The sequence below is a fragment of the Theropithecus gelada genome, chromosome 3, assembly GCF_003255815.1.
Source record: "Theropithecus gelada isolate Dixy chromosome 3, Tgel_1.0, whole genome shotgun sequence".
Classification (NCBI taxonomy): Eukaryota; Metazoa; Chordata; class Mammalia; order Primates; family Cercopithecidae; genus Theropithecus; species Theropithecus gelada.
This window is the reverse complement of record NC_037670.1, coordinates 14,330,119-14,343,562: the sequence shown is the minus strand read 5'-3', so window position 1 is coordinate 14,343,562 and position 13,444 is coordinate 14,330,119. Positions and strand designations below refer to the sequence as shown.

Sequence of the window (13,444 nt, the reverse complement as noted above, 5' to 3'; positions counted from 1 at the left end):
TTTTTAGTAGAGACGGGGTTTCACTGTGTTAGCCAGGATGGTCTCGATCTCCTGACCTCGTGATCCGCCCGTCTCGGCCTCCCAAAGTGCTGGGATTACAGGCTTGAGCCACCGCGCCCGGCCGTCTTAAAGCCTTTCAACCTCAAACCTGGGTAGTGAAGAAAGGCTGGACTGTGTGTGTCTGTCCCCTGCATTGCCTGTCACCGGAGGGCCAGAGACCATGCCATCAGCCTTATTCAGATGGGACTGCCCTGGGGCCCGTCACCCCATTACCCCGTGAAGGTGTCCTGGAATAGGGGTGTCAGTGGGTGTCTTTTCTTCCCCCTCAAGCCTTCTTCTTATCTGGAGATGTAAGATTTATCATGGCTTTTCTGGCAGGCTGGACTTCACTCTTAGATTATACTCAACATGAGGATGGAAGACCATGTGTACTTTTGTCTTTCTCAAGGCCAAACACTAGGAAAGAGGGCTTGTGGTTCATATTTTTTGTTGGTTGGTAGGAGCCTTTAGGAAAGAAAATTCAGCTGGGGCAGTGGCTCACACCTGTAATCCTAGCACTTGGGGAGGCCAGGGCAGGAGAATCCCTTGAGATCAGGAGTTGGAGATCAACCTGGGCAACATAGCAAGATACCTTCTCTACCAAATAATAATAATAAATAAATATAGAGAAGAAAATTATTTGGGTATCTTTCCAGTTAATAATGAAATTGTCTTGATTTCTCTCCCTGAAGATGCACTTGCTGCCTGCAATTACCTTCCTCAGTCCAGGGAGAAAATCATAGCTGCACTCTTCAAAGCTCTGAATTCCACCAATAGTGAGCTCCAGGAGGCCGGAGAAGCCTGTATGAGAAAGGTGAGTGGGTGAGTGTGTGTGTGTGTTCTGCATTGAGTTCTTCCTGTTTATTGCTATATAAACAGTATGTGCCTAAAAAGCTTTATGCATGTGGTTATTACACATTAAGCTGTAATAAGAATATACCTGTTTCGTAGTCATACTGAATTTTTAAAAATATTAAACAGTAAAGATAAGTCTTCTTCATTTCATCATGAATTTCTGAAAGACAGTATATGACTAATATTCCATCTTCCTAAGGGAGAACGGAAACTAAGGTTGAAGATGACTTCTGTTCTATTATGGAGTGTCCTCAGTTGTCTATTTTTCTTTACAACTTTTCTAATAGTTTTTGGAAGGTGCTACCATAGAGGTCGATCAAATCCACACACATATGCGACCTTTGCTGATGATGCTGGGAGATTACCGGAGCTTGACGCTGAATGTTGTGAATCGCCTGACTTCGGTCACGAGGCTCTTCCCAAATTCCTTCAATGATAAATTTTGTGATCAGATGATGGTAAGCCAAATGCATTTAAACGCTCTATAATTAACTTAAAAAAGGTTAAATTATTTTAAAAATAAATAATGCAGCTAGGCACAGTGGCCCACGCCTGTAATCCCAGCACTTTGGGAGGCTGAGGTTGGTAGATCACCTGCAGTCGGGAGTTCGAGACCAGACTGGCCAACGTGGTGAAACCCATCTCTACTAAAAATACAAAAATTAGCCTGGTGTGGTGGCACACATCTGTAATCCCGACTACTCGGGAGGCTGAGGCAGGAGAATCGCTTGAATGCTTGAATCTGGGAGACAGAGGTCGCAGTGAGCGAAGACTGTGCCACTGCACTCCAGCATGGGCAACGAGTGAAACTCCATCTCAAAAAAAAAAAAAAAAAAAAAAAAAAATTAACCAAGCCTGGTGACACGTGCCTGTGGTCCCAGCTTCTTGGCTCGGAGGCTGAGGTGGGAGGATCGCCGGAGCGTGGGAGGTGAAGTTTGCATGAGCCGAGATGGCATCCCTGCACCCCAGTCTGGGTGACAGAGCAAGACCCTGCCTCAAAAAAAATAAATAAATAAAATAAATAATGCATTCAGATGGCTTAAAATTGAAAAAGTGTAAGGCCGGGCACGGTGGCTCAAGCCTGTAATCCCAGCACTTTGGGAGGCCGAGACGGGCGGATCACGAGGTCAGGAGATCGAGACCATCCTGGTTAACACGGTGAAACCCCGTCTCTACTAAAAAATACAAAAAACTAGCCGGCCGGGGTGGCAGACGCCTGTAGTCCCAGCTACTCGGGAGGCGGAGGCAGGAGAATGGCCTGAACCCGGGAGGCGGAGCTTGCAGTGAGCTGAGATCCGGCCACTGCACTCCAGCCTGGGTGACAGCGCGAGACTCCGTCTCAAAAAAAAAAAAAAAAAAAAAAAAAAATTGAAAAAGTGTAAAGGATATACTGCAGAAAGCCTCCCCCCCACCCTGTCCTCTAGCTACCCAGACCCCTCCCTGAGACAGCCAGGGTTAAGACTTTGTTGTGTATCCTTTTAGAGATGTTTTATATATGGAAGAGGACGTATGTATATATATTTTTTCCTATAAAAGGAGGTACAATATATATATACACAGTCCTTGCTTTTCCCATTTAACACCCATCATTTCGTATCAGTACCTGAAATACTCCATTCTGCTTTATGGCTGCATAGTACCTCATGACATGGACTTGCCATAATTTATTTAACCATGGCCTCACTGGTGAACATTTAGATTGTTCCCAGCCTTTTCATTATATCCCATGATGCACTGAAGAACTTGTTCATAATTTCACATGTGTTTATCTGTGGTGTACATTTCTACTGGTAGAATTTCTAGATCAAAAGAATGTATGCATTTTAATCTTTTAGCACCTTGTCAAATTGCTCTCCAAAAAAATTTTTACTAATATACACTCCTACAAAATAGGTAAGTGTGCCTTCTTTCATACAGTCTTGCGTAAGAACATCAGAGTCCTTTGGGTTTTTAGAATTAACAGAGAAATAATTATGCAGGAAAAAAACCCATTTGTCAGTGTTTAAAATTGAAATGTAAGTGGATGGAGGATATCATCTATTAGCTTTCTTTTGCATTCAATTTTGCTTCTGGTAAATGGATTTATATATAATAAACAGGATTTCATGATCCACCACTGCAAACATGAATGTATTTTTCATGTTTATGTTTTCTAAGTGGCGTTTGACCATTTGACATTTTAAGATACTGGAGCTACTTTTTTCTTTTTGGTATACTTTTCCCCCAGCTATAAACAGGAGTTTATACAATGTATCACAGTGCATAGATACATTGTATTTACATGCGGAATGTAGAGAAATATATATGAAAGACACATAGCTTTTTACCTCATCTATATGTTAGTTTCTTCATATCTACAAGTACCTAAATAATGAATAATGAGCCAAACACTAAAATTGTAAGTTGTGCCCTAGTAATACATTATAATTGAAGAAGTATAATATGGAAGTGAATGTTCCAAATTGGAGACTTTCTCCTTAAGCTTCCAAATACATGTAATAGACATACATACCTATCAGTTTCCATATATTCCATATATTCACAAGAGTGGCTAAAATAAATATATAAAGTTACATCACTTCCTAACCAGAGCACATCCTGTAAACACTATCTTGTGTTGCGGCTGAGGTGCTTTCACACATGAGGCCCATGAGCTCTGTGCATGTATCCAAATGTCCTAATGCTTTTGTGTATGTTTCCTCTTGAAAAGTCGTCTGTCATTTTTTGCTGCCTTTGTATGCTTGCCTGAAGCAGCTTTGATTTGTTTATTTTTATTTTTGAGACAGAGTATGGCTCTGTTGCTTAGGCTGGAGTGCAGTGGTGTAATCTCGTCTCATTGCTACCTCTGCCTCCCAGGTTCAAGTGATTCTCCTGCCTCAGCCTCCCAAGTAACTGGGATTATAGGCGTCCGCCACCACACCCAGCTCATTTTTTTATTTTTAGTGCAGACTGGGTTTCACCATGTTGGGCAGGCTGGTTTTGAACTTCTGACCTCAAGTGATTCACCTGCCTCGACCTCCCAAAATGCAGGGATTACAGATGTGAACCACTGCACCTGGCCTGTTTGTTTGTTTGTTTGTTTATGAGACAGAGTCTCACTCTGTCACCCAGGCTGAAGTGCAGTGGCGTGATCTCGGTTCACTGGAACCTCTGCCTCCTGGGCTCAGGTGATTCTCCTGTCTCAGCCTCCCGAGTAGCTGGGATTACAGGCGCCTGCCACCACGCCTGTATTTTTAGTAGAGATGGGGTTTCATCATGTTGGCCAAACTGGTCTTGAACTCCTGACCTCATGTGAACCACTGCACCTGGCCCAGCCTGTTTATGTTTAATCCCTAGTCTAACCCTTCAAATCTGCTGTGAGCTGGGAAATCATTCAGTGAACATTGTTACCAAGATTTTATTTTGGTGCAATATGAAGACAACTGCCTTAATGTCTGTAGTTTCTGACCAAGGCCAGTGGTCTTTCCGCCTAAAATAAATCACATGGATTTTGTGTTAATGGTTCGTGTTAGGTGAATTTTTTCCTCCCTTTTCTGCTCTCTGAGTGGTTCAAGCTGGAGGAGTTTCCATCCAGACGTTTTCATCTAGCACCCACCTGGACTGAGTCCAGCCTGGACTTAACGTTGACGGTGCCTTTGTGCTTAATGGCGGAGGTCTTCCTGAGTTACACCTGCCTGCTGGGCTCTGCCAGAGGCAGTGGTAAGGGACACACTGGTCCCTACTTAGTCATGTTCTTCAGAACCATGTTCAGTCACTGCTGGAGCTCTTGTCATCCCTCATAAGCCTTCGAGTTTAATAGCTCAAGCCTTCAGCAGTATTTTAAGAGCTAAGGCACCTTACTTTTAGGGTGGGCATTCATGGAAACAACCCTGAAAATTGACCTTTTTTTAAGAGTTTTAGAGTTTTAGCTCTTACATTTAGGTCTTTGGCCCATTTTGAGTTCTTTCTTGTATATAGCATTAGGTAAGGGTCCAACTTCATTCTTTTGCATATGGTATTCAGTTTCCTTAAGATTGAACTACTTGACGTGATTATTAAGTCTTTTATGTGGTTAGTTGGTTTTTCTGTTTGTTTATTGAGACAGGGTCTTGCTCTCTCTCCCAAGCTGGAGTGCAGTGGCGTGATCATAGCTCACTGCAACCTCCACCTCGGGTTCAAGCAATCCTCCCACCTCAGCCTCCTGAGCAGCTGGGATTATGGGCATGTGCCACCATGCCCGGCTAGTTTTTGCATTTTTAGTAGAGACAGGATCACACCATGTTGGCCGGGCTAGTCTAAAACTCCTGGCCTCAATCGATCTGCACGCCTCCCAAAGTGCTGGGATTACAGGAGTGAGCTACCGCACCTGGCCATGTGGTTGGTTGGCTTGAATAATTTCCTCACCAAGCTAAAGATGAATTTTATGTACCCATTAGTGTCATTTTATTCCTTTGGGAAAAAAAGAATGGTGATGTGGCTGGCTGTTGTCTATCCCTTTAATTCTGTTACTCTCATTTATATCTTTGTGTAAGGAGCCATTCTGATAAGGAGTAGGGTTCATGAATTTCTGTTCTGGTGATTAATATCCTTTAGGGAATGTTGTTGTAGTGCTTTGAAGAAATGTGTATTATTGTGTGCATTTCTCAATGCCAGTGGTCCCTGGAACATTGACTCTGCACGATGGCGGTGTTTCATGAAACCAGTTTGTTGGCTACGTAATGTTGGGAAATGCAGCCTCTCCAAGTCTGACATGGACTGTAAGGACGTTAAAGGCTCAGAGAAGGCTTTTGTCTTAGAGAGGAGTGTTTAGGTGTCCAAACCATTGTTCCCCATTCCTGTTCTACCATGGAAACCTTTTTAAAGCAACTTGCTAACTTCCTGTAGGACATCGGTGTTCTGAAGGGAGGGTTTGAACAACGCAGGATATTAAAGATGCAACTGTTACCGAATGCTCTTGTTGTGGTTTTAGCTTTAAAGCTTGGGCATTTGTCTGCCTGGTTTTGCTGGACACAGAGGCTGGAGCCTGGCTACCAGGTGCCTGGGTTAAGCTAAAGTCGGGGGTCTCTTCCCATACTCTTAAATGCAGAGTCCCTTGCTGAAGCATGGCCCTCATTCTGCAGAGGGAATTGCGGCCCTGTGGCACTCATTTGCACAGTCCCTGACCGAATGGGATCCATATCTATCTCACCAGCCCCTTCCCTAGGGTCCCCATTGTGCCCACTGCTCCCCAGCTGCTGTGGCCGCCGTTCCTTCTGTGCTGTCAGGGCCTTTGTCCTCCTCTTCTCTCTGCCCCTCTGCTTCTGGCTTTCCTACCTTTTCCGAGTCCTGTCCTTAGCAGGAGGACCCCGACCCCCTCCTCTCTCATCAGAGCTGGTTCCTGTCTTCCTCTTACAACACCGTAATTGTAGCTACATACAGCAGGCACCTTTATGTTTACCTTTTTCCCCATCAGACCACGGGCTCCACAAGGAGAGGGACATCAGGACACGGATGAGGTCGGCCGCTCACGTCTCTAACACCCAGTGTGGGAGCCGACACTTCCAAGCACTCAGTGAACAGCTGGGAAACAAGTTAACAGAAAGTAAAATGGCAGGGCCTGGTATTGGAACACCCAGGAGTCAGGGCGCTTCCTTCTGTGTCAGAGCAAGTTAGCCTTTTTATTTTGAAACATGAACAAATGCCAATTATTCTCATCACTAGTTAGAGGGTTACGCTGTTTTAATAATGGAAACGTTGCAGTTCTCACACTAAACATGATGGAAATGAATGATTACATAGGAATTTCCACCAGAGAGCAATACTTTGGAAGTGGAATGCACCTCTGTGAGGAAGTTGTGTCTCAGGATGTGTTTTTCCAACAGCAACATCTGCGCAAGTGGATGGAAGTGGTGGTGATCACCCACAAAGGGGGCCAGAGGAGCGACGGAAACGTGAGTGACTTGTTTGTTTCTGGGAAGGGCACCAGCCGCCATGCTGGGTCATTGCTAATGCCGGGACAGTGCTTTCATTAAAATGCCGGTCAGAAATCTAGTTTGACATGATTATAGTCCTTGTAAATTGTTAAACACATTTGATTGGTATTCTGTTTTGCCTGTCTTTCTCTTAATTGCTGAACATTCCTTTTTATGTTTCTTTAAAATCTCCCCTTTGGTTCACTTTAATATGACTTTTCTGTTGAGAATTCTGGGGGGCTTGAATGTTAGTATTTCAATTTTACCAGCTCTGCTTTAAACAGCGGATTTTCTAGCCTGTCCTTGGCAGCCGCTGTTTACATGGTGGTGCGTTCCTCAGCTATTGTTTCCATCGCTTTCCATCATGGGGTGGTCGGTAAATGTGTTTAATCATTATTGCCTGATAAAACCAACTGGAGATTTTTTAGGACTTAAAGCCTTCAGGGGAATGTAAGAAGGAATCCCATAAATACCGGCACGTGTGTTTTCAAGGTCTGCGTCATCCACCCCAATTGTTTGTCCAGTTATATGACTGGCCCTTCAAAGCACATTTGTATGGTTTTAAAGGAAAACTGCTTCAGCTAAATCTTAAAGCATCTGATGTGGGTCATTAAAGACTTTGTCTCTTAAGAATGCATGCTTTCTGCTCTTTTAAATCTAATATTATTTGTATATGTTTATTTTTTACAGTTTTTGTTTTTAACTTGATGTCCTCGCAGTGGAATTGCCTTTTCCATGGGTTTCATAATCCCCAGTGAAACTTGACAACAGTGTTCCTGTTAGGGACTTCCTCATAGTTCTTCAGAGGCATAATTAACGTGGCTTTTTGTCCTCGTGTGCCTTTGCTGGATGTGTTCCATCCCAACTTGGATTTTTCTTTTCTGGCTTTATTATGCTTTGTTTTGACCATTGTGTATCAAGGTGTTTTGTTTATGTAAGTCTTGTTTCCTACTGCTTCTAAACAGCCAAGTAAGCAAAACTAAACCAGGATTTTAAACTTTTTAAAGAAGTGATATGCCACGCATGATCCTGTTGAAGGTTTGCTATTTATATACGCAGAAGAGAATCAGGAACTCTTCGTGGAGGAGAGCAGAGTATGTTAATGAGCCCAGGCCCCTGGGATGAGGTGCAGGTGTCTCTGTGCTGCTCTCCCTCTCTCATCTGTTAGGTACTTTTGCTTTACATTTTATATTTGTTTTTATAGTAAGCTGTTACTTTTCTGGAACTCAGTCAGTTCTAGAATAAACATTTTAAAAAACCTAGTGGGTAGATGAACAACCTCATTTGAATCAAAAAGATTTAATATAAAATCCTTAACTTGGCCTAGTTAAAAAAATAATAAAAGATTTCATAAAAGTTTACAGCAGGTTATTTGGAGGTGGGGGTGCAGTTGTATAGGGGATGGAGTCGTGGATACTGGAAAGTCCTTGAGCTCCTCCTGGAACATTTTTATCATCCTGTGATTATATTACCTGAACATCCGGGGAGGGTCCAGCGCCGTGAGGTTGGCCGCTTGTCTGAAGCTCAGAGGCCATGGTGTTTGGGGGCCCAGAGACAACCAACACGGCCGTGGCTTCATCACCTAAGCCCGGGGCCAGGCTGCCATTCAGCTCCTGAATTCTGATCACATTTTAATCTTGGAGAGTAGTTTGTTCCTATTTGGTAGCATCCCCAGATGTCATTCCGTTGAGACACTACCATTGAAGATATGCTAGACAGTTGACTAAGCTGCCCTCGAGCCTTTTTTTTTTTTTTTTGAGATGGAGCCTCTGTCGCCCAGGCTGGAGTGCAATAGCACAGTCTTGGCTCACTGCAGCCTCCGCCTCCTGGGTTCAAGCAATTCTCCTGCCTCAGCCTCCCAAGTAGCTGGGATTACAGGTGCCTGCCACCACATCCGGCTTATTTTTGTATTTTTAGTAGAGACTGAGGTTCACTTTGTTGGCCAGGCTGGTCTTGAACTCCTGACCTCAGGTGATCCACCTGCTTTGGCCTCCCAAAGTGCTGGGATTACAGGCATGAGCGACTGTGCCTGGCGTGCCCTGAGGCTTTGGATACCCCTGTGATCAGAGCTCTGCCCCATCACTGTGTTTAGGAAGCTTTCCTTTTTAACCGCGAGCTTACAGGGGAGAATGCATGACCACCTGTTATGCCTGTTCTCTGCGTGTGCACGCATAGTGCGTGCACACACACACACACACACACAGGGCCAGTTTTAGGAAGACTGTGCTTAACTTTACATGATAACCCAGCTGTTCATTGGGTGTGGTCATGGCCTAAACCACCTGGACCTCTTCTGACTATAGCCAGGAAAGAGGTTTTTGTTATTATCTTAGCACTTCATATAAAATTTGAATTGTTCACTCTACGAAAGACTTTTTAAAAATGTGCTTGCATACAACAAGGTCTTCCAGTTTCTCCCCTTTCACAAGAATCCTGAAGCTCTATTTTGAAAACGTGCTGTAGGGAAGAAGTCCACTGTTAGCCACTCTCTGTCAGAAGGGCTGTGTTTTGACCTCAAAGGTGAAGGTGTGCTTTTTGCTGTTGAGCATTTGTTAATTACTGTGTGCTTTCTGATAATTTGTGTCTTTACTGTCTTGTTAACCCCAATAACCCTTACTGTGTTTGAGTATATGGGAAGTTTTTATGTAAATAACATAAATAGAAAAAAGATGATTTTCCTCCCCATCCTCAGGAAAGCATTTCCGAGTGCGGGAGATGTCCCTTGTCTCCATTCTGTCAGTTTGAGGTGAGAACAACCTATTAACAGTCAGTTTCTGACTTGCAATGTGAAGAACAGTTTACCTTTTCTTTTCTTTTCTTTTCTTTTTACCTTTCTGTTGCCTTTTTTCATGCTGTAATTTTTGTTTTGGTTCAGCCTGCCATGGAAGGGGTAGAGGTGAGAACTTGAGCGGAGCTACAGGAGGGGGTTGTTGTCGTTGCTGGTTTTGCTGTGACTCGTTAGCTGTGTCGTGGTTCTGTACTGGACAGAGTGCGTTGTGCCCTTGAGTGCAGTGACCTGTATTGTCTGTCTGTGGCAGAGTTGTATCAGTATCATTGCTGTGAACTGTCCAATGCCAAGCATGTTTTCTATTAGGACGTTTTAAGCAAGACTCTTAAGTTCATGTGAGAATTGCAATGTCTCAGTTATACTTAAAATTGAATTAGATTTTGTGTTCATAACCTCCATCTGAATACACATAGCTAGCAACCTCCTGAGAGGAAATTCACACAGAGTATATTGTACCTGCTAGAAGTGGGAGGAATTACATGTTCTTTCACACTACTGACTGCCCTGAATTTAAACCCTCACAGCTCGTCCCACTCACCCACCCGGTCCCCTTCATCTCTCTCTTGCATGCATACACACCACACATGCACTCACACCACACGTGCGCTCACACCACACGTGCGTTCACATCACACGTGCACTCACACCACCAGTGCATTCACACATGTGCACACAGCACACGTTCACACACACTGATGCACTCACACCACACATGGACACACATCACACCTGCACTCACACCAATGCACACACAACACACATGCACTCACATCACATATGCACATGCAGCACACGTGCACTCACACCACACATGCAACACACATGCACTCATACCACATGCACACACAGTGCACTCACACCACACGCACACACACATGTGCACTTGCACCAGTGCACACACACCACACGTGCACTCACACCATATGTGCACTCATACCACATGTGCACACACACCAATGCACTCACACTACATGCGCACACCACCATGCACACACACCACCATGCACTCACAGCACTATGCACTCACAGCACACATGTACATGCAACACACATGCACACACCACACATGCACTCACACCACACACAACAGTGCACTCACACCACACGTGTGCTCACGTGTGCTCACACCATACGTGCGCTCACACCGATGCGCTCACACCACACGTACTCACACCACACGCGCACACACATATGCACACACCACACATGCAGTCACACCACATGCACACACACCAGTGCACTCACACCACGCATGTACTCACACCAATGCACACACATCATACATGCACTCACACCAGTGCCTACACACAACACATGCACTCGCACCAATGCACACACACCACACACGCACGCACACACACCACACATGCACACACATGTGCACACACCACAGTGCACTCACACCACACGTGCACACACACCAGTGCACACACACCACACATGCACACACATGTGCACACACACCAATGCACTCACACCACACACACCACACATGCACTCACACCAGTGTACTCACACCAGATGTGTGCTCACACATTTGCGCTCACACCACACATGCACCACACATGTGCACACACCACACATGCACACACACCCCGAGCTTTCTCTCTCGTGTAAAATGGGGATGACGGCATCTGTCACTCCTGCTTCCTAGCAGTGTTGCAAAGACCCAAAGAAGTGGTTTCTGTGACAGTGCTTTGAAAATGAAAAAGCGGATTGTGAAAGTACCATTTTAGAACATTATAATTTCAGGATGGAACTTACTCTGTCCTAAGTCTTGCAGATTCTGGGGAAGAGAATTTTAGGGGACATGGAGCTGGCCTTGAGCCCATTTTTCTCATTTCGTACCCATCTCCTGCTTTGCCTTTGGTGTAAAGAGAAATTCCGAAAGTCTCTCGGGTGCTGCTGGGAGTGAGGCCCTTCCTGACCCGTGCTGTCATCCCCATCTTACCCCGAGGATCGCAGCACACACAGCATAGCGCGGCACATTGGAACGTGCCCCTCCCTGTGGCCGTGGAGAATTCCTTTGAATGACAGGAGCGAAACTGGAAAGTGAGAAGGGAAAGCTGGAGCAACAGCAGCCCACCCCCGAGCTGTGAGATAGTAGAACGTGTAGCACCCTTGGCATTTCACACATCTTTGATTTAATTCAGTGGAGCAGTTCGTCACCTTTATTTTTAGGCCTGGTTGACAAATACTTAGTACCAGGATCAGTTGTTTATATACATTGATATTTAATTTCCAGGGTAAATACTTAAGTATTTTTTGAAGAACTTTGCTAGGGTTTTTTTCGTTTGTTTGTGTGGTTTTTTTCTTTTTTTTTTTTTCTTTTTTTTTTTGAGACTGGGTCTCATTCTGTTTCCCAGGCTGGAGTGCAGTGGCACGATCTCAGCTCACTGTAGTCTCCGCCTCTCAGGTTCAAGCAGTTCTCCTGCCTCAGCCTCTGGAGTAGCTGGGACTACAGGTGCCCGCCACCACACTCGGCTACTTTTTGTATTTTTAGTAGACAGGGTTTTGCCTTGTTGGCCAGGCTGGTCTTGAACTCCTGACCACAGGTGATGCACCCGTCTCAGCCTCCCAGTGCTGGGATTACAGGCACGAGCCACCACGCTGGCCTCTGCTAGGTTTTGCAGGCAAAAGATGTCTATGCCCTTAAAACTTAGTGTATTGAGAGGACCTCGTGATACCTTGGCGAAGTAGGGCATCCTCACGCTGCTCTGGCCCCAGGCGGAATCGTCCCCACTTCTGTGGGGGGACTAGCATGGCAGCCCAGTAAGGTCACCTTTACCACTCGTCAGCACGCATGACAGCAAACAGCACGATCACATCAGGTGTACACAGTCGGCCCCTCCACACCCTGCACAATGGACAGGAACGCTGAAGGCCACAGGCAGTCAGTTTCCTTAGGACACAGCACAGTTAGAACCTAAGGCTGGTAAGTTGTGGCTTTTACATGTGAACCCTTTGCTTCACTGCCTAGCCTTGCCAACATAGTTAGACTATGGTAGGGTCTGTAGTGACGTTGATCTCTGTCGCTTGCAAAATTAATTGACCTATTTATAATTTCTGGTTTTCTTGATCAGGAAATGAAGATTTGCTCAGCAATTATAAACCTTTTTCATCTGATCCCGGCGGCTCCTCAGACGCTGGTGAAACCTTTGCTAGAGGTTGTCATGAAAACGGAGCGGGCAATGCTGATCGAGGTAAGGGCCACACTGAAGGCTGCTTCTCGCTCTGCCACTCTCTGGTGCTTGTAGCATCCTCACTTGATTGTATTTTCAATGGACAGATGGAACAGCTTAAAGACATTCTATGTCAGTATTTGCTTGTGGGTGTTCATGCCTTCCAGTAACAAGGGACTGTGTTAGGTAGACAGAGCCTCAAGCTCTGAGGAGAGGAAGGTGTGAAATGCAGCGTTCCCACATGTTTTGCAGGCGGGGAGTCCGTTTCGAGAGCCCCTAATCAAGTTCCTGACTCGGCACCCCTCGCAGACCGTGGAGCTGTTCATGATGGAAGCCACCCTGAACGATCCCCAGTGGAGCAGAATGTTTATGGTGAGAGTTGTGAGCGGCTAGAGTCAGGGGTCCCTGCAAATGCGTGTGAGCTGTTGTGCTCTGACATGTTCAGTTCTTATTTCACTGTTCGGTGTCCTGGCTGCTTGTTTCTTAGATCCATTTGACTATTGGAAACATCATTGCTGTTTGGTTGTGTCTGTGAAACGCGCAGGTCTAGGAACCACTCTTTGTAGAACTTTGGTGGTGGTAGCAAATAAATGCTCTGCTGGGATTATAAACTCGTAAAGTATGGTTACTGTTTAAAAGTACGTTTTAAG

General features: G+C 45.2%; 1 protein-coding gene across 1 annotated transcript in view; it reads left to right on the top strand.

Annotated features, from left to right (window-relative positions):
• Positions 1-13,444, top strand: part of TRRAP (transformation/transcription domain associated protein) — a 140,703-nt gene that overhangs the window by 63,689 nt on the left and 63,570 nt on the right. The window contains exons 27-33 of the mRNA XM_025379374.1: positions 210-282; positions 732-853; positions 1,182-1,352; positions 6,735-6,803; positions 9,517-9,570; positions 12,696-12,815; positions 13,047-13,166. Of these exons, the coding sequence (XP_025235159.1) occupies positions 210-282; positions 732-853; positions 1,182-1,352; positions 6,735-6,803; positions 9,517-9,570; positions 12,696-12,815; positions 13,047-13,166 (729 nt within the window). The remainder of the gene's footprint in view (positions 1-209; positions 283-731; positions 854-1,181; positions 1,353-6,734; positions 6,804-9,516; positions 9,571-12,695; positions 12,816-13,046; positions 13,167-13,444) is intronic.